The sequence below is a fragment of the Sapajus apella genome, unplaced genomic scaffold, assembly GCF_009761245.1.
Source record: "Sapajus apella isolate SASKATOON/1434 unplaced genomic scaffold, GSC_monkey_1.0 scaffold159, whole genome shotgun sequence".
NCBI classification, from domain to species: domain Eukaryota; kingdom Metazoa; phylum Chordata; class Mammalia; order Primates; family Cebidae; genus Sapajus; species Sapajus apella.
The window spans coordinates 50099-69423 of NW_022437099.1; the positions used below are offsets into that span (position 1 = coordinate 50099).

General features: G+C 45.1%; 1 protein-coding gene across 1 annotated transcript in view; it reads right to left on the reverse strand.

Moving 5' to 3' along the window:
* Positions 1 to 9151: 9151 nt before the first annotated feature.
* The window catches only part of TMEM225B (transmembrane protein 225B), a 38881-nt gene continuing 28707 nt past the window's right edge, over positions 9152 to 19325 (reverse strand). Inside the window, exons 2-5 of the mRNA XM_032266533.1 lie at positions 15333 to 15543; positions 13246 to 13392; positions 12324 to 12461; positions 9152 to 9582 (exon numbers count right to left, since the gene is read on the reverse strand). Of these exons, the coding sequence (XP_032122424.1) occupies positions 9410 to 9582; positions 12324 to 12461; positions 13246 to 13392; positions 15333 to 15516 (642 nt within the window). The 5' untranslated portion in view covers positions 15517 to 15543 and the 3' untranslated portion in view covers positions 9152 to 9409. The remainder of the gene's footprint in view (positions 9583 to 12323; positions 12462 to 13245; positions 13393 to 15332; positions 15544 to 19325) is intronic.

Genomic DNA, 19325 nt, shown 5'->3' on the forward strand with positions numbered 1-19325 from the left:
GTATAAATATTTTTAAACCTATTAATGCATACTATTGTAAAATGCTTTCCAGAAAGTTTATGCCAATTTGTATTCCTATCAAATGTATATGAGAGTGCTCAACTCATCAAAATTGGCTAAGACTGGTTTCCAATCTTTGCAGATTTGATTTTCACTTAATTTTTTTATTTGACCAGTTTTATAGACCTTTAGTAAAAATTCTTCCCAAATTCTGGCAATAAATCTATCATCAATCCTAGCTTTCACTGGTGGCATGAATTTCCATTCTTCTCTGGTTATTTATAGGAATTTGGGTGAGAAGATGTGGGAGGTGAGTCATGGACTACTGGCCTATTCTAATTCTAAGCCAAAATAACTAAAATGGTCATACTGATTCTTAAATCTTTCCCTCTACAGGCCCCAATGTACTTTCCATGTCTTCTATCCCTCCCCAACACACATCCCACCATGTTTGTTATCTGTCACATTCACAGCCATTCCCTCTCAGGGTGAGTCCTTCTCAGGTACCTAAAGGTTGATATTTGCTAATAATTTGAAGTTTGCTACCACTGGAACCCCTATATGTTCTCTAATCTGCCTTACTGTGCCCACCAAGCCAGTCCCCCAGCTGTGGCTTCCCAAACCGGTTCTGCTGGATTGGGGTAGTTTGGGCCACAGATACGCAAGTTGGAGTTTGTAGATGTTCTCTAGTCCTAGTTTCACTGACAATTACAGTTCATATGGTTTCTTTTTTAAGAGGGAAATGTGAGACAATTTGGAACTAGGCTGTAATCATATCCCTATAAGAAACTCCCAGCCAGGCACGGTGGCCCACGCCTGTAATCGCAGCACTTTAGGAGGCCAAGGCAGGTGGATCACCTGAGGTCAGGTGTTCCAGACCAGTCTGACCAACATGGAGAAACCCCGTCTCTACTACGCATGGCGTGGTAGCGCGTGCCTGTAATCCCAGCTACTCGGAGGCTGAGGCAGGAGAATTGCTTGAACCTGGGAGGTGGAGGTTGTGGTGAGCCAAGATCATGCCATTGCACTCCAGCCTGGGCAACAAGAGTGAAACTCTGTCTCAGAAAAAAAAAAAAAAGAAAAAAGAAACTCCCAAGATACCTTTTGGAGAGAAATGTAATAAGAAACTTCAAAAAAATTCACTAAAACACCCATTGACTATCAGTTGTTCAAGTGTGTATGTCTTAGTTCCTCTGCTTAGGTGTTTGCCTCTAGAAACAGGGACAAATTCTGAAATCTCTTTGTACCCCAAGGTGCATCCCACAAGTTCACCTTCAATGATGCTATTTAATCATGATGGAGTCCATTTGATTCTAGCCATGTCCATTGCCTCTCCTCTCCCAAAAGACATCCACAGCTCCCTGCACCTGCTTTAGGAGTTGCACTGCTTAAATGCTAAGAGGTTTTTCTGCACATTTGTTCTTTGGAGAGAGAAGTGGGAAGCCATTGGTAGGTGGTATCTTTGAGATGAAGGATGGAGATTCAAATGGTTTGGCTTTGTCCCCACCCAAATCTCATCTTGATTTGTAGCTCCCATAATTCCCATGTGTTGTGGGAGGGACCCAATGGGAGATAATTCAATCATGGGGGCAGTTTCCCCCATATCGTTCTCGTGATAGAAGTCTCACAAGATCTAATGGTTTTATAAGGGGTTTCCCTTTTTGCTTGATTCTCATTATCTCTTGCCTGCTGCCGTGTAAGATGTGCCTCTGCCATGATTGTGAGGCCTCCCTAGCCACATGGTACTGTGAGTCCATTAAACCTCATTTTCTTTATAAATTACCCAGTCTCAGATATGTCTTCATCAGCAGCATGAAAACAGACCAATACAGAGATGAAGCCAGCAGAGGGTTTGGATTGCTGTTCTAGCTGCCCCAGTGCCCCAAGCATATGTTCTTCCCAACTACACCCATTCTTGCTGGGAGGCTGAGTGCTCCCCATGATATAAGCACCATAGGGCTGTGAATGGGGCACACTAGAGCAGCACTCAGGAGGCCTCCGGCTATAGGGAAATGATGGAATGCCAGATATATTGATTGGCTAATGTACAGTCCTAATTACAGGAAAGAAGTCAGGCTGGTGGGAGGAGGAGAAAGCAAAAAAAAAGAAGCAGATAAGCCACAAGCCTGCCTTTCTTCATGGTCCAGGACACGTAGCCCTTCTGTGTAATTAACACAATCTTCCTGCTTCCCAGCTATCACCAGACACCTGCGAATTAGCTCACGGCAACCTCTGCAATCAGTACTACACAAAGCCCTCCGGCATACAGCATAAACAGTACACCATGAAATCTATAGCAAGGGGAGAATCCAAGATGGCCAAATAGGAACAGCACTGGAGTGCAGTTCCCAGCGAGAACAGCACAGAGGGTGAGTATTCACCACATTTCCAAACAAGTTTTCACTGCCCACAGACCAGGAGATTCCCAGGCCAAAAAGCACCACAAGTTTTCAGCATGGCAGTTTCAGCTGGTGCCGGGTTGGTGCACAGAAACTCACACAAGTCTGGGCAGCCGTTTTTACTGGTGCCTGGAACACCTAGGAGACAGAGCCACCCATTCAACTGAAAGGGAGGGGGCTGAGACAGGGAGCCAGGCAATCTGGATCAATGGGTACCACCCCCCCCAACAAAATGAGCAATCTGAATCACTCTGGATTGAGTGTTTCACAGCAAGCACAGCTGGACCCAGGATGGTCCAGCTCAGTTGGGGGAAGGGTGTCTCCCACTACCGAGGTAGCCCCCACTACCAAGGCAGTCCCCACTACCCAGGCAGTTCACACAGCAGCTGGGCAGAGCTTGCAGCAGCTCAGCAATGCCTCCGCTGGCAGACTGTGACTAGCAGGGCATCTATGAAAAAAGGCAGCAGTACAACAGGAACTTATAAATAAAGCTGACCATCTTAGGACAGAGCACCTGGGGAAAGAGGCAGATATGAGTTCAGCTGCAGCAGACTTAAAGGTACCTGCCCAGCATCTCTGCACAGAAGAACACAGCTCCCAGCATAGCACTTGAGCTCCTATAAGGGACAGACTGTCTCCTCAAGTAACTCCCTGACCCCCGTATACCCAAAGGGACACCTCATAAAGGAGAGTTCAGGCTGACATCTGGTGAGTACCCTTCTGGGATGAAGATAGCAGTGGAAGGAACGAGCAGCAACCCTTGCTGTTCTGCAGCCCCCGAAGGTGATCCCTAGGTGAGTGGGGTCTGGAGTGGACCTCCAGCAGTCCTGCAGCAGAGGGGCCTGACTGTTAGAAGGAAAACTAAGAAACAGAAGGAAAACTAAGAAACAGAAGGAAATAGCTTCAACATCAACAAAAAGGACGTCCACTCAGAGACCACATCCAAAAGTCACCAACTACAAAGACCACAGGTAGATAAAGCCACAAAGATGGGAAGAAACAAGCACAAAAGGGATGAAAACACCCAAAACCAGAATGCCTCTCCTCCTTCGAGGGATCACAACTAGTCACCAGCTAGGGATAAAAGATGGGTGGAGAATGAATCTGATGAATTCAGAAGGTGGATAATAACAAATTTCTCAGCGCTAAAAGAACATGTGCTATCCCAATGCAAAGAAACTAAGAACCTAGAAAAAAAGGTTAGATGAGATGCTAAGTAGAATAAACAGCTTAAAGAATAATATAAACAACTTGATGGAGCTGAAAAACACAGCACAAGAACTTCATAAAGCATACACAAGTTTCAATAGCCAAATTGACCATGCAGAAGAAAGGATATCAAGGACTGAAGATCAACTCAATGAAATAAAATGAGAAGGCAAAAATGGAGAAAAAAGAGTGAAAAGAAATGAACAAAGTCTCCAAGAAATATGGGATTATGTGAAAAGACCTAATCTACATTTGATAGGTGTACCTGAATGTGAGGGAGAGAATGAATCCAAGCTGGAAAACACTCTTCAGGATATTATCCAGGAGAACTTCCCCAACCTAGCAAGGCAGGCCAACACTCAAGTCCAGGAAACACAGGGAACACCACAAAGACATTCCTCAAGAAGAGCAACCCCAAAGCACATAATCATCATATTCACCATGGTTGAAATGAAAGAAAAAATGCTAAGGGCAGCCAGAGAGAAAGGTCAAGTTACCCACAAAGGGAAGCCCATCAGACTCACAGTGGATCTCTTGGCAGAAACCCTACAAGCCAGAAGAGAGTGGGGGCCAATATTCAACACCCTTAAAGAAACGAACTTTCAACCTAGAATTTCATATCTAGCCAAACTAATCTTCTGACGCAAAGGAGAAAGAAAATTCTTTATGGACAAGCAATTGCTGAGAGATTTCATCACCACCAGGCCTGCCTTACAAGAGCTCCTGAAAGAAGCACTAAACAAGGAAAGGAACAACCAGTACCAGCCACTACAAAAACGTACCAAATGGTAAAGACCATCGACAAAATGAAGAAAATGTGTCAACTAATGGGCAAAACATCCAGCTAGTATCAAAATGGCAGGATGAAATGCACACATAACAATATTAACCATAAAGGTAAATGGACTAAATGCCACAATCAAAAGACAGAGACTGGCAAATTGGATAAAAAGTCAAAACAAATCAGTGTGCTGTATTCAAGAGACACAGCTCATGTGCAAGGACACACACAGGCTCAAAATAAAGGGATGGAGGAAGATTTATCAAGCAAATGGAGAGCAAAAAAAGAAAAAAGCAGGAGTTGCAATCCTAGTCTCTGATAAAATAGACTTTAAACCAACAAAGATCAAAAGAGACAAAGAAGGGCATTACATAATGGTAAAAGGATCAATGCATCAAGATGAAATAACGATCGTAAATATATACGCACCCAATATGGGAGAACCCAAGTACAGAAAGCAAGATCTTAATGACCTACAAAGAGACTTAGACTCCCACACAATAATAGTGGGAGACTTTAACACTCCAATATCAATATTAGACAGATCCACAAGACAGAAAATTAACAAGGATATCCAGGACTTGAACTCAGATCTGGACCAAGCAGACCTAATAGACATCTACAGAAATCTCCACCCCAAATCCACAGAATATACATTCTTCTCAGCACTGCATGGCACCTACTCTAAAACTGACCACATAATTGGAAGTAAATCACTCCTCAGCAAATGCAAAAGAACAGAAATCATAACAAACAGTCTCTCAGACCACAGTGCACTCAAATTAGAACTCAGGATTAAGAAACTAACTCAGAACCGCACAACTTCATGGAAACAAAACAATTGGCTCCTGAATGTCAACTGGATAAACAATAAAATGAAGGCAGAAATAAAGATGTGCTTTGAAACCAACGAGAATGAAGACACAATGTACCAGAATTTCTGGGACACATTTAAAGCAGTGTCTAAAGGGAAATTTATAGCAATAAATGCCCACCAGAGAAGCAAGGAAAGATCTAAAATAACACCCTGTTATCAAAATTGAAAGAGCTAGAGAAGCAAGATCAAAAACACTCAAAAGCTAGCAGAAGACAAGAAACAACTAAGTTCACAGCAGAACTGAAGGAGATAGACACAAAATGTCCTTCAATAAATCAATAAATCCAGGAGCTGGTTTTTTGAAAATATCAACAAAGTAGACAGACTGCTAGCCAGATTTTTTTAAAAAGGGAGAAGAATCAAATAGATGCAATAAAAAACGATAAAGGGGATATCACGACTGACTCCACAGAAATACAAACTACAATCAGCAATTACTACAAACAACTCTATGCACATAAACCAGTAAACCAGGAAGAAATGGATACATTCCTGGACACTTGCACTCTCCTAAGCCTAAATCAGGAAGAAGTTGAAACCTTGAACAGACCAATAACAAGGGCTGAAGTTGAGGCAGCAATTAATAGTCTACCAACCAAAAAAAGTCCAGGTCCAGATGGGCTCACAGCTGAATTCTACCAGACGTAGAAAAAGGAGCTGGTACCATTGCTTCTGAAACTATTACAAACAATACAAAAGAAGGAATCCTTACCAAATCATTTTATGAGACAACATCATCCTGATAACAAAACCTGGCAGAGACTCAACAAAAAAAACTTCAGGCCAATATCCATGATGAACATAGATACAAAAATCTTCAATAAAATGCTGGCAAACCAATTGCAACAGCACATCAGAAAGCTTATCCATCATGATCAAGTAGGCTTCATTCTGGGGATGCAAAGCTGGCTCAACATACGCAAGTCTATAAACATAGTTCACCACATAAACAGAACCAAAGACAAAAATCACATGATCATCTCAATAGATGCAGAGAAGGCCTTTGACAAAATTGAATAGCCCTAGGCCGGGCGCGGTGGCTCACGCCTTTAATCCCAGCACTTTGGGAGGCCGAGGCGGGTGGATCACAAGGTCAAGAGATCGAGACCATCCTGGTCAACATGATGAAACCCCGTCTCTACTAAAAATACAAAAATTCAGCTGGGCATGGTGGCGTGTGCCTGTAATTCCAGCTACTCAGGAGGCTGAGGCAGGAGAATTGCCTGAACCCAGGAGGCGGAGGTTGCGGTGAGCCGAGATCACGCCATTGCACTCCAGCCTGGGTAACAAGAGTGAAACTCTGTCTCAAAAAAAAAAAAAAAAATTGAATAGCTCTTTATGCTAAAAACGCTCAATAAACTAGGTATGGACGGAACGTATCTCAAAATAATAAAAGCTATTTATGACAAACCCACAGTCAATATCATACTGAATAGGCAAAAACTGGAAGCATTCCCTTTGAAATCTAACACTAGATGAGGATGCCTTCTGTCACCACTCCTATTCAATATAGTATTGGAATTTCTAGCCAGAGCAATTAGGCAAGAAAAAAAATAAAGTGTATTCAGTTAGGAAAAGATGAAGTCAAATTGTCTCTATTTGCAGATGACATGATTGTATATTTAGAAGACCCTATCATCTCAGCCCAAAATCTCCTTAAACTGATAAGCAACTTCAGGAAAGTCTCAGGATATAAAATATATGTCCAGAAATCACAAGCATTTCTATATGCCAATAACAGACTAACAGAGAGCTAAATCATGAATGAACGCCCATTCACAATTGCTACAAAGAGAATAAAATACCTAGGAATACAACTAACAAAGGATGTAAAGGACCTCTTCAAGGAGAACTACAAACCACTGCTCAAGGAAATAAGAGAGAACACAAGCAAATGGAGAAACAGTCCATGCTTATGGTTAGGAAGAATCAATATTGTGAAAATGGCCATACTGCCCAAACTAATTTATAGATTCAACATTATCCCCATCAAGCTACCAATGACCTTCTTCACAGAACTGGAAAAAAACACCTTAAACTTCATATGGAACCAAAAGAGAGCCCACATAGCCAAGACAATCCTAAGCAAAAAGAACAAAGCTGGAAGCATCATGCTACCCGATGTCAAACCGTACTACAAAGCTACAGTAATCAAAACAGCATGGTACTGGTAACAAAACAGAGATATAGACCAATGGAACAGAACAGAGGCCTTGGAGGCAACGCCACACATCTACAACCTTCTGATCTTTAACAAACCTGACAAAAACAAGCAATGGGGAAAGGATTCCCTCTTTAATAAATGGTGTTGGGAAAACTGGCTAGCCATGTGCAGAAAGCAGAAACTGGATCCCTTCCTGACACCTTACACTAAAATTAACTCCAGATGGATTAAAGACTTAAACATAAGACCTAACACCATAAAAACCCTAGAAGAAAACCTAGGCAAAACCATTCAGGACATAGGCATAGACAAAGACTTCATGACTAAAACACCAAAAGCATTGGCAACAAAAGCCAAAATAGGCAAATGGGACCTAATTAACTCCAGAGCTTCTGTACAGCAAAAGAAACAATCATTAGAGTGAACCAGCAACCAACAGAATGGGAAAAATTTTTGCAATCTATCCATCCTACAGAGGGCTAATATCCAGAATCTACAAAGAACTAAAACAGATTTACAAGGAAAAAAACAAACAAACCCATCCAAAAGTGGGAGAAGGATGTGAACAGACACTTTTCAAAAGAAGACATATATGAGGCCAACAAACATATGAAAAAATGCTCATCATAACTGAGTATTAGAGAAATGCAAATCAAAACCACATTGAGATACCACCTCATGCCAGTTAGAATGGCAATCATTAAAAAATCTGGAAACAACAGATGCTGGAGAGGATGTGGAGAAATAGGAACACATTTATACTGCTGGTGGGAGTGTAAATTAGTTCAACCATTGTGGAAGACAGTGTGGCGCTTCCTCAAGGACCTAGAAATAGAAATTCCATTTGACCCAGCAATCCCATTACTGGGTATATACCCAAAGAATTACAAATCATTCTATTATAAAGACACATGCACACGTATATTCATAGCGGCACTGTTTACAATAGCAAAGACCCAGAACCAACCCAAATGCCCATTGATGATAGACTGGACAAGGAAAATGTGGTTCATATACACCATGGAATACTGTGCAGCCATAAAAAAAAATTGATGAGTCGTGTCCTTTGTAGGGACATGGATGAATCTGGAAACCATCATTCTCAGCAAACTGACACGCTAACAGAAAATCAAACACCGCATGTTCTCACTCATAGGTGGGTATTGAACAATGAAAACACATGGACACAGGGAGGGGAGCATCACACACAAGGGTTGTTGGGGGGGAAAAGAAGGGACAGCAGAGGGGTGGGGAGGTCGGGGAGGGTAACATGGGGAGATATTCCAGATATAGGTGACAGGGGGATGGAGGCAGCAAACCACCTTGCCATGTGTGTACATACGCAACAATCCTGCATGATCTGCACATGTACCCCAGAACCTAAAGTACAATCAATCAATCAGTCAATAAAAGAAGGGGGAAAAAAAGAAATCTCCAGCAAGCCTCTATTTCCTTTCAGTCAGCTCCTCTTCTGCTGGTTCTGCCCATTGCTCCCTGGCAATGTACTTTTATACTTCCTTTAGTAAATCTGCCTTTCTTTATCTACAAGTGTCTTGGTAAATTCTTTCACCCCTATGCCACCAGCCCAAATACCCGTCATTCCCCCAAGTGTATTCTGTATTCTATACGGTTTTTGCTTTGCAAAATCCCATTTCTCTTGGCTATCTTGTAATATTCCTCCCTCCTCTCCTGCCCCGCAGGCTTGGCTTTTGAGGTATGGATGAACAAAGCAGCCCTTCTTTTTCTTGAAGATACCTGCAAAAATGTCACTCAGGAAGCTCAGAAGAGTTGAAAGGACTTTTAGCAAATTTCAAATACAATCAAGATAGAATTGCTGTGAATATGGGGAAGTGGAGGGTTGATCTGACATGCAAGAAGCTCCGCAAAGGCACAGACACTGGCAGAGAAGGGGGACCTGCAATCAGCTACATGTGTGCATTCACACGGCTTAAAGAAGGGTAGGGAGGCCATGTTCTGGGCTAGATAACTGTTTCTTCTGTCACCAGTGTCTCCTTTTGTACTGAGCTCAGTTCTCCTCCCAAACTCTCCAGATTGTCCAGGTGCAGGCACCCATGGCCTTCCTCCATCCTCTGGGAAATGGACAACAAGTCACAGGAAGGGCAGGCTATTTCTTGAGCAAGGCAGATGGTACCTAGGGAACAGCCAAGGTTTGAGTCAGGTCAGAGAGAGTGCAGAGCTCCACGCCCTGGAGGTCACATCCCTCTGGCTCCAGACCTGCCCTCCCTCATTCTACCCCCCAATCTAGGGTATAACCAAGATAGGATAAATCAAAGGAGAAGAAATACAAATACATGAATAAAATCACAGACCCATAGTCAGCACCTAGAAGACACCTCAGCAATCATCTAGCCCATTAATGGGTGACAAAAACAAGGGTTTAGAGAAATGAAGTTCCAATACAAAACCCAGGCCCAACTCAAGACCTTCAGTGAAGTAAAAGAAAGACAACTGACATTAATAAGAACAAATGAAGGATGGGTATGGTGGTTCATGTCTGTAATTCCAGTGCTTTGAGAAGCCGAGGCAGGAAGGTCTTTTGAGCCCAGGAGTTCAAGACTTATCATGGGCGACATAGCAAGACCTCAAGGGTGCAATAAGCTATGATCACACCACTGCTCTCCAGCCTGGGCGACAGAGCAAGACCTTGTCTCTTTTAAAAAAGAACAGTGGCCGGGCGCGGTGGCTCAAGCCTGTAATCCCAGCACTTTGGGAGGCCGAGGCGGGTGGATCACGAGGTCAAGAGATCGAGACCATCCTGGTCAACATGGTGAAACCCCGTCTCTACTAAAAATACAAAACATTAGCTGGGCATGGTGGCGCATGCCTGTAGTCCCAGCTACTGAGGAGGTTGAGGCAGGAGAATTACCTGAACCCAGGAGGCGGAGGTTGTGGTGAGCCGAGATCGCACCATTGCACTCCAGCCTGGGTAACATGGGTGAAACTCAATCCCAAATACATTGTCTCCGACTTAGAAGAACAAATGGAGATATCTTGAGTGAATGATCAATGCTGTGTTAAGGTGAAGACTAAGATAAAAGACAACTTCTATTTTCAGCATTATAGCAGACTACTCTCCCACTCAAAGCCACAAACATTCTAAATAAAATGTGAGGGAACTTCAAAAAGTTCATGGAAATCATGGAAAAATGGAATTAAAAGGTTAAAACATAAAATATTGTAACTGTATTTGGAGATAGGGAAATTAAGAAATAAAAAATAAAAATATATTAAAAATATAATGTTTTTATTTTGGTTTTATTTTTGGGTTTGAGACAGAGTCCTGCTCTATTGCCTAGGCTGGAGTGCAGTGGTGCGATCTCGGCTCACTGCAACCTCCGCCTCCTGGGTTCAAGCAATTCTCCTGCTTCAGCCTCCCAAGTAGCTGGAACTACAGGCATGAACCGCCATGCCTGGCTAATTTTTGTATGTTTAGTAGAGACAAGGTTTCGCCAGGTTAATCAGGCTGGTCTTGAACTCCTGACCTCAGGTGATCCACCCACCTCAGCCTCCCAAAGTGCTGGGATGACAGGCATGAGCCAGCGGCGCTTGGCTGTGTGTGTGTGTGTGTGTGTGCGTGTGCACGTGTGTATGTGTGTGTATGTGTGTGTGTCTGTGTGTGTGTGTGTCTGTGTGTCTGCTAAATATATATATATATATATATATTTAACTAGCTGGCCATGGTGGCGCATGCCTGTAGTTCCAGTAATTCAAGAGGCTGAGGCAGGAGGATCTCTCGAGCCCAGGAAGTGGAGGCTACAGTTGTACCACTGCAATCCAACCTGGGCAACAGAGCAAGACTCTGTCTCTTAAAAAAAAACAAACAAACAAAAAAAAAAAAAAAAAAAACAGAGACAGGAATAGACAGCCTTAGGAGAAAGGTTAGTGGAAGGGAGACTATACAAATTTGAAAGAGTTTGATTCTAAGCCAAGAAGGATAAGAACAGGAAAGCAAAGGATCGGGTTGAAGCTCCAAAGCAGTGCTTTCCGGTAGAACATTCTGCAGAGAAGGAAATTTCTCTGTCTGCACTGTCCAATATGACAGTTGTCCAATAGCCACTGGAAACATGTGGTTATTGAACACTGGTAATGTGGCTACTATGATTGAAGAACTGAATTCATAAGTTTTTATTTTATTTTAGAGACTGAGTCTTGCTCTGTCACCCAGGCTGGAGTGCAGTGATGTGATCTCAGCTAACTGCAACCTCTGCATCCTGGGTTCAAGCAATTCTCCTGCCTCAGCCTCCCAAGTAGCTGAGATTACAGGCATGTGCCACCATGCCTGGCTAATTTTTTTTAGATGGAGTCTCACTCTGTTGCCCAGGCTGGAGTGCAGTGGCACAATCTCAGCTCACTGCAATCTCTGCTTCCTGGGTTCAGGCAGTTCTCTGCCTCAGCCTCCTGAGTAGCTGGGATTACAGGCACACATCACCACGCCCGGCTAATTTTTGTATTTTTAGTAGAAAAGCAGTTTCACTATTTTGACCAAACTGGTCTTCAACTCCTGACCCCGTGATCCACCCGCCTCGGCCTCCCAAAGTGCTGGGATTACAGGTGTAAGCCACCACCCCCAGCCCTAAATTTTGTATTTTTAGTAGAGGTGGGGTTGGCCATGTTGGCAAGGCTGGTCTCAAACTCCTGGCCTCAAGTGATCCGCCCACCTCAAACTCCTGAAGTACTTTAATTGCAGCTGTGAGCCACCACGCCCGGCCAATAACTATTTTAATTAACTCAAGTTAAATAGCCATGTGTAGCTGGCAGCTGCAGTTTAGAACAAGTGCGACTCTAGAGAATCCAAAGGGAGGGCCTCCACAAGACAGGCTCCTAAATCCAGACCGAGGACGAGAAGCAGGGCACTGTTCCCTGGACACTCACCAGCCACTATGAACAGAAAGATGTTGAAGCCCAGCACGTAGTAAGGCCATAGCACGGAGAACTGCAGGTGGCTGAGCTTCATCCGCAGAGCCTGGATCTCCAGGGCATGCAGCACCAAGGCCAGGAGGGCGCAGGCCGCTGCAGGGTTATAGGGAGGCACCCTGGCTCTTCTCCCATGCTGCCTGCCTTCCCTCCAAACTTCACCCCCTGTAGCTCCTGCCTGGAAGTTCCTTCATCCTTGGCCCCTCTCTGGAAAAAAAAAAAATCTCCCACCCTACAGGCCTGTCCCTCCTTCCTTTCCGACTCATCTTGAAAGCCCATGTGCCTCACCTCCCAGGGAACTATCATCAGAACTCCCTTTCCTAGCACCCTCTGCATCTGCCCCTAGCTCACTTCAGGTTGCACCCTCTGGGTTTGACACTTTGGATTAAATGCAACTCAGTTTTCCTACTGCATTGTGCTCTACCTCCACCATTTGCCTGGGAGCCTCTCAGGATGGAGCCTGGGTCACCCTTTATAAATGTCAAAAGGGGCCAGGTGCAGCGGCTCATGCCTGTAATCTCAACAATTAGGAGGCTGAGGCAGGAAGATCGCTTGATACCAGCAGTTTGAGGCCAGCCTGGGCAACATAGCGAGATCCCCATCTCTACAAAAACAAAAAAATCGTTTAAGGTGGTGCATGCCTGCAGTCCCAGCCACTTGGAAGGCTGAGGTGGGAGGATCACTTGAGCCCAGGAGGTCGAGGCTGCAGTGAGCTATGAATGCACTACTGCACTCCAGCCTGGGTGACAGAGTGAGACTCTGTCTCTATAAAGAAAAATTATGCCTCTCTTGACATCACAGAGACTGAGCACCCCGCTTTCTCTGGACTCCTCCTCCCCAGGCCCTGGCAAAGGTCAGGGATCACCTGGCTGTTCCACACCTGTGAGGAAGCTGATGAAGGCTAACACAAAGTTTTGCTTCCAGGTCCTCGGGAAGAACTTGGCTGCGAAGGGAACCATGAAGAAGGTGGTGAGGAAAGCCAGGATAATTGCAGAGAGCAGGAAAAACCGGCCGAGGAGGATGTAAACTGCAGGGGAGGGAGAAGCAGGGCTGAAGCTGAGAACCCTGACCCAAAAAGGACAGAGTCCCACAAAGCCTGGACAGAGCTGGCCCCCGGACCCGCCACCACCCTCGGGTCCCAAAGCATGGCCTTGGGACCAAGGTTGTGACCATGCCACTTTGGCCCCAGGAATGCTCTGGCCCCACAATTTGATTCCCAATGACATAGAAATATATGAAAAAAATTAAATTGACAATGTCAGACACTGAAATCATCAGTTCTTAATAAATATTTTTTCTTTTTTTGAAACAGGGTCTCGCCTTATCACCCCAGCTGGAGTATGGTGGTGTGATCTCAGCTCACTGTAACTTCGACTTCACAGGCTCCAGCAATCCACCTGCCTCAGCCTCCAGAGTAGCTGGTACTATAGGCATGCACCACCACACCTGCCTAATTTTTTTTATTTTTATGTTTTGTAGAAAAAGGGTCTTGCTCTGCGGCCCAAGCTAGAGTGCAGTGGCACCATCATAGCTCACAGCAGCCTCAACCTCCTGGGCTCCAGCAATCCTCCCATCTTGGCCTCCCAAAGTGCTGGGATGACAGGTGTGACCCACCATGCCTGGCCTTAACAAATATTATTATGTGAATTTGGAAAACCATGTATCATCCACTAGGGGAAAATGGTGGTTTTAAAAAGTAACACAAAATCAATCTCTCATGATAAAATTTGTTGCACGTGCAAATGTGGAGAATCACACCTGTATTGATTACCCTGAAATAACTCACCTGTGGAAAATTAGAACTTCGTGAGGTCAAAATGTTCTGAACTCTGAGAGAGTCTCCACACCCTTATTTAATTTTCCTAGTTAACAGGAGTGAGACTGGGTGTGATGGCTCATGCCTGTAATCTCAACACTTTGGGAGGCTGACGTGGGAGGACTGCCTGAGGTCAGGCGTTGGAGACCAGCCTGGGCCACATAGTAAGGCCCCATCTCTACAAGAAAATTTAAAAAGTTGGGCGTGGTAGGGCACACCTGTAGTCCCAGCTACTTGGGGGGCTGAGGCAGGAGGATCACTTGAGCCGAGGAGGTAGAGGCTGCAGTGAGCTATGATCATGCCAGCCTGGACAACAGAGCAAGATCCTGTTTTTACAAAACATAAAATTTAAAAATTATCTGGGAGCTGTGGTGTGCACCTGTAGTCCCAACTACTCAGGAGGCTGAAGTGGGAAGATCGCTTGAACCCAGGAGTTAGAGACTACAGTGAGCCATGATCATGCCACTGCACTTCAGCCTGGGCAACAGAGGGAGACCCCATCTTTAAAAACAACAACAACAACAGGAGTAGTGAAACAAACCAAAATTAGCAGAGCCAGAGTCTGGTAACAGGGTGATTTGTTCTCCAACTGCTGGCATGATGCAGAGCCGTGTGAAAATGAGTTTGCACACCCTCCCAAGCTGGCAGAGTGGGCAGCTGGCAGTGGAACCAGGAGTCAAAGTTACTGTTGAAGTCCCAGATATCCCAGGGTCTACCCTGTGTTAAACAAGCCTGGTTAATTTTTTGTGTTTTTTGGAGACAGGGCCTCACTCCGTCCCCCAGGCTGGAGTGCAGTGGCCTGATCACAGCTCACTGTAGCCTTGAACTCCTGGGCTTAAGCGGGAGCCCTCCAACCTTGGCTTCTTGAGTAGCTGGGACTACAGGTACATACCACCATGCTCAGCTGTTTGTTTTGTTTTGTTTTTCATTTTTGTAGCAACAGGGTTTGGCTATGTTGCCCAGGCTGGTCTCAAATTCCTGGCCTCAGCAATCCTCTCACTTTGGCCTCCCAAAGTGCAAGCCACTATGTCCAGCCCTGAGCTAATCAGATTTTGTCCTCTCTGCCCAGATTCTGTTCTTTCACCCCCCACCTCTGTCCCCATACTGGCCCCATCTCCCTCTTCCCCATCCCTGCCTCCATCCCTCCTTACTGGATAAGGGCCGAGGCTTCCAGCATTTGACATGGAAGCAGTTCTCAAACGGACCACTGAAAAAGACTTCGTGGGACTCCTGGTTCACGAGCCGCACCCAGAAGGGAAAGATGGAGACCACCACTATGAGCAGGTAGCCTAGGGAGGTCAAGGCCGGGACTATGACCCAGGAGAATCCCTTCATGTCCTAGTCCTCCAACGTCAGCAACACCTGCGTAAGAGAAAAGTGATAGCACAGGTGGGACTGTCAGGCCAGCCTCTCCAGCCACCAGTGGCCAGCAGTTCAATTCAGTGATTCTCCAGTCTGAAATTCTGTGGATCCAGAGAATGCTTTTTCATACGCATGTAGATGTGTGAGAAAAGGAGAGAGAATGGGGGAATATAGGACTGCCAACTTTTGATTTTGCCAAGGGCATTTAAAACAATACAACTTATCTACTATCACTGGTTTGGTTTTTATTCAATTTTTTTGTTTGTTTTTAGCCCAGGCTGGAGTGCAATGGCGTGATTTCGGCTCACTGCAACCTCCACCTCCAGGGTTCAAGCAATTCTCCTGCCTCAGCCTCCTGAGTAGCTGGGATTACAGGCGTGCACCACTATGCCCAGTTAATTTTTGTATTTTTAGTAAAGATGGGGTTTCGCTATGTTGGCCAGGTTGGTCTCAAACTCCTGATCTCGTGATCCATCCGCCTCAGCCTCCCAAAGTGCTGGGATTACAGGTGTAAACAACCACGCTCGGCAAATTTTTTTTTTTTTTTTTTTTTTTTTTTTTTTGATATAGGCTCTTGTGACACCCAGGCTGGAGTGCAGTGGTGCAATCATGCCTTCTGGGCACAAGCGATCCTCCCACCTCAGCCTCCCAAGTAGCTAGAACTACAGGTGTATGCCATTACACCTGGCTGATATTTTGTTTTTTGTTTTTTGTTTTTAGTCAGAACTCTTGAGCCATGGTTTTTTTTTTTTTTTTTTTTTTTTTTTTTAGAGACGGGGTCTTGCTATGTTGCCCAGGCAACTCCTGGGCTCAAGTGATCCGCCTGCCTTGGCCTCTCAAAAAGCTGAAATTAAGGCCGGGCGCGGTGGCTCAAGCCTGTAATCCCAGCACTTTGGGAGGCCGAGGCGGGTGGATCACGAGGTCAAGAGATCGAGACCATCCTGGTCAACATGGTGAAACCCCGTCTCTACTACAAATACAAAAATTCAGCTGGGCATGGTGGCGTGTGCCTGTAATCCCAGCAACTCAGGAGGCTGAGGCAGGAGAATTGCCTGAACCCAGGAGGCGGAGGTTGCGGTGAGCCGAGATCGCCCCATCCCACACCGCCCTGGTGAACAACAGCATGAGTACCACGAGCAAAACTCCGTCTAAAAAAAAAGCTGAAATTACAGGTGTGAGCCCCCACACCTGACCAAATTATTATTTTTTAAAGGACCCATAACACCAGGAGGTAAGAAGAGCTGTGTACTCCGTGGTGGTGCCTGGACCAGCATCTGAGGACCACTGGCTTGGCAGGAGGTTCCTGGACCCCGAGCCCCCTCCAGCGCCTGAGCTGCAGCCCCGCACCTTCCAGGCCCTGGCACCTCCCAGGAAAGCCGGTAGCTGCCCTGGGGATAAAGGAAGCAGGCGACCTAAAGTGCATCCTGGGTTGGAATGGGAAAGAGACCTTCCATTCCCACTGTTTCCTCCAGTAATTTGTGGCAACTTGGGCTGCACATTGACCCAGAGTGGGGTCAGAGGTTCCTTCCTGCTGACGATCCTCTTAGACCCTTTCTCCTGAATGCCCAGGACTCCGCCCTTCCGTGGCCCCAAAGCCATAGGGACATTTTCAAGACCCGAAGCTGAGCCCTAACCTGGCCATCCGTCCCCAGCCCCTGCCCCGCGGGGGCCCACAGCCAGTTAGGTGACGCTCAGCCTTGGGTGGATAGGGGGACTTCCCCACATCCTCTCCCCTCCCAACCTGTGGGGCCACCTTGCTCGCACCGCTACTGGTCTCCCCCCTACCCCCGCCGCCACCTGCGGCACTGTTGTAGGGGTCTCGCGTCCCGGGGCTGGGCTGCCTTCCAGGCAGGTCATGGTGGGACCCTCGCCCGCCCCTCCAAGCTCTACCGCGCTCCTGGAGCTTCCGTTGGCCCCAGAGTCCCCAGCGCAGAGCCCGCTGAGTCTGGGCCTCCGGGCCGAGCTCCAGCTCTGCGGAGACGCGTGCTCAGCCCTCTCTACCTGCTGCCCCCTGGCGGGTGGAGGGGGGGAAAACCTGGGCCTGGCGTCTGCCCACAGCACCCGCCTCGCCTATGGGCGGGTGGGGGCGGAGGAATAGAGGGCGGAGGGATCGGAATTCAAACTCTAGCTCTACCGTTACCAGCGTGGGGACTTTGGATAAATTTCCTGTGTCTCCTGGGTCCTGGGCTTCTCAACTGTAAAATGGGAACAATAATAATATTAATAATATAGTGCTAACAGAATTAACACAAGTATATTAATAATATACTATTAACATTATTATATTATTAATATAATGTTAATAGTATTAATACTTACATTCATAATATAGTGTTAATAGCATTACCACTATTATATTAATAATATAGTGTGTTAGTATTAACATTATTATATTAATAATACATGATTAATATGATTCTCTTAATAATATAGTGTTATGGCCTTGCACAGTGGCTCACGCCTGTAATCCCAGCACTTTGTGAGGCTGAGGCGGGCAGATCACGAGGTCAAGAGATCAAGACCTTCCTGCCAACACGATGAAACCCCGTCTCTACCAAAAATAGGAAAAAATTAACTGGGCATGGCGCATGCGCCTGTGGTCCCAGCTACTCGGGGGGCTGAGGCGGAAGAATTGCCTGAACCCAGGAGGCGGAGGTTGCAGTGAGCGAAGATTGCGCCACTGCACTCCAGCCTGGTGACAGAGCAAGACTCTGTCTCAAAAAATAATAATAATAATAATATAGTGTTACTAGGATTAACACAATCCTATTAATATAGTATTAACACTATTCTATTAAAAATGTAGTATTCACACTATTATGTTAATAGTGTTAACAGTATTAATACTATTATATTAATCATACGGTGTTAACACTATTAATGTAGTGTTGATAGTATCGATACTATAATAATCATATAGTGTTTCATAATAAAGTATTAACACCATTATATTAGTAATGCAGTGTTAACACTATCATATTAAAAATATAGTGTTAGTAGTATTAACACTTATATTCATAATCTAGTGTTAACACTATTATTTTAATAATATATATAATATATAACATATAACACTATATTATTAACCTAACACTCCCATTATAGTAATAATACAGTGTTAATAGTATTAACACTATTAATAGTAGCACACTGTGATATTACTAATAGCTATATCAATAATATCCAGTGTTAGCATATTGTGTTAACACTGTGATATTACTTATATCTGTGACAATAATATCCAGAGTTAACACACTGTGTTAACAACTGTGACATTACTAATATCTATATTAGTAATAAACAGTGTTAGCACACTGTGATATTACTATCTGTGACAATAATATCCAGTGTTAGTACACTGAGATATTAATATCTATGATACTAAAAATATCAGTGTTAGCAGCCTGTGATGTGTTAATAGTATCTATGATATTAATAAAATCCAGTGTTGGCCGGGAACGGTGGCTCAAGCCTGTAATCCCAGCACTGTGGGAGGCCGAGGCGGGTGGATCACGAGGTCAAGAGATCAAGACCATCCTGGTCAACATGGTGAAACCCCGTCTCTACTAAAAATACAAAAAATTAGCTGGGCATGGTGGCGCGTGCCTGTGATCCCAGCGACTCAGGAGGCTGGGGCAGGAGAATTGCCTGAACCCGGGAGGCAGAGGTTGCGGTGAGCCGAGATCGCGCCATTGCACTCCAGCCTGGGTAACAAGAGCGAAACTCCGTCTCAAAAAAAAATAATAATAAAATAAATAAATAAAATCCAGTGTTAGCACCCT